This window comes from Eimeria mitis, genomic scaffold (genome assembly GCF_000499745.2).
Source record: "Eimeria mitis Houghton genomic scaffold, Emh_scaff133, whole genome shotgun sequence".
Taxonomy (NCBI): domain Eukaryota; phylum Apicomplexa; class Conoidasida; order Eucoccidiorida; family Eimeriidae; genus Eimeria; species Eimeria mitis.
In genome coordinates this window covers 4,055-5,891 of record NW_013568790.1, presented here as the reverse complement: position 1 = coordinate 5,891, position 1,837 = coordinate 4,055, and the positions used below count along the sequence as shown (strand labels likewise).

The 1,837-nt window shown below is 42.4% G+C and overlaps 1 protein-coding gene across 1 annotated transcript in view; it reads left to right on the top strand.

Annotated features, from left to right (window-relative positions):
- Positions 1 to 1,817: 1,817 nt before the first annotated feature.
- Positions 1,818 to 1,837, top strand: part of EMH_0093460 (uncharacterized protein) — a gene marked incomplete at both ends in the record, with an annotated part of 2,033 nt that continues 2,013 nt past the window's right edge. The window contains one exon of the mRNA XM_013494904.1: positions 1,818 to 1,824. Coding sequence (XP_013350358.1) covers positions 1,818 to 1,824 — 7 coding nt within the window. The remainder of the gene's footprint in view (positions 1,825 to 1,837) is intronic.

Genomic DNA, 1,837 nt, shown 5'->3' with positions numbered 1-1,837 from the left:
GCAGCAGCAGCAGCAAAAGCAGCTCATGCTGCAGTGGATTGACTGGGGGTCTCTCTCCTCCAGTTGTTGCTGACGAGGCGCTTGCAGTTGTCTTCCTGCACGGATACCAAACCCTAAACCCTAAACCCTAAACCCTAAACCCCTGGCGGCTGGTTGATGTCGCTGCTTTGTCTTTCTGTTCAGCAGCAGACAAAAGCTGCTGCTGCTGTCTTTGTTTATAATCTTTTTTAATTGAGGGAGTCCCCTTAAACAACTCAGATTATCATAAACCACTCCTTTAGGGTTTAGGGTTTAGGGTTTAGGGTTTAGGGTTTGCGAGGGTTTAGGGTTTGTCGTTGGGGTTTAGGGTTTACAAGGCTACAGTTTAGGGTTTCTTGCTATGCTTTAGGGTTTGTTAGTAGGCTCTAGGGTTTGCGTTTAGGGTTTAGGGTTTGGTATTAGGGTTTAGAGCTCGCACTCATCGTTTAGGGTTTCACAGGGTTTAGGGTTTAGGGTTTGTGGTTAGGGTTTAGGGTTTATTGTTAGGGTTTACGATTAGCACTTAGGGTTTCAGATTAGGGATTAGGGTTTATAATTAGCGCTTAGGGTTTAGGATTAGGGTTTAGGGTTTCTCATTTAGGGTTTAGGGTTTACGATTAGGGTTTAGGATTAGGGTTTAGGGTCTATGATTAGGGTTTAGGATTAGGGTTTATGATTAGGGTTTATTAGGATAAGGGTTTAGGGTTTATGATTGGGGTTTACGATTACTGTTTAGGATTAGGGTTTAGCGTTTACGATTAGGGTTTATGATTAGGGTTTAGGATTAGGGTTTAGGGTTTAGGATTAGGGTTTAGGGTTTATGCTAAGGGTTTAGGGTTTATGATTAGGGTTTAGGGTTTATGATTAGGGTTTAGGGTTTATGATTAGGGTTTAGGGTTTAGGGTTTAGGGTTTGCATACCTCGATGAGAGAGAAGTGAGCCTTGAAGGAGTTCGAGCTCAGCCACTGCTCCACCTGATACCCACTAAACTTATGCTGGCTAGCTAGCTGCAACAAAAAAAAAAAAAAAAAAAAATAAANTATATATATATATATATATATATATATATATATATATATATATATATATATATATATATATATAATTTATTAATTAGTTTTATTTGTAAAAGAAAAATTAAAAAAAAAGAAACAAACATATACATGGCGCACTACAACTGATACACAACATGGAATTCCATTGCTCCTGCATGCATGCATGCATGCATGCATATATGCATGCATGCATGCAGCAGCAAACAAATACATGCATGCATGCATGCAGCAGCAAACAAATACATGCATGCATGCATGCAGCAGCAAACAAATATATGCATGCATGCATGCAGCAGCAAACAAATATATGCATGCATGCATGCAGCAGCAAACAAATGCATGCATGCATACATGCAACAGCAAACAAATACATGCATGCATGCATGCATGCATGCATGCAGAAACAAACAAAAATACAACAAAAAAATGCACGCATGCATGCATGCAGCAGCAAACGCATGCATGCATGCATGCATGCATGCATGCATGCATGCATGCATGCGTTTGGAGCTGCCTATACACCTGAGTAGTTTAGACTGACCCTGAGGAAGTCTGTGAAGTCGACCTTTCTGGCTTTCTCAATATCTTCTTGCTGCAGCAGCTGCTCAGCTGTATCTGCATCTCCTCTTCGTTGCTGCTGCTGCTGCTGCTGCCGCTGCTGCTGCAGCAGCGCAGCACGCTGCAGCCGCTGCTGCAGCAAACGACGCAGCAATGCTGCCAGAGTCGCCCAACCGCCCGTAGCCAATGCGGTGTACCTGCAGCTC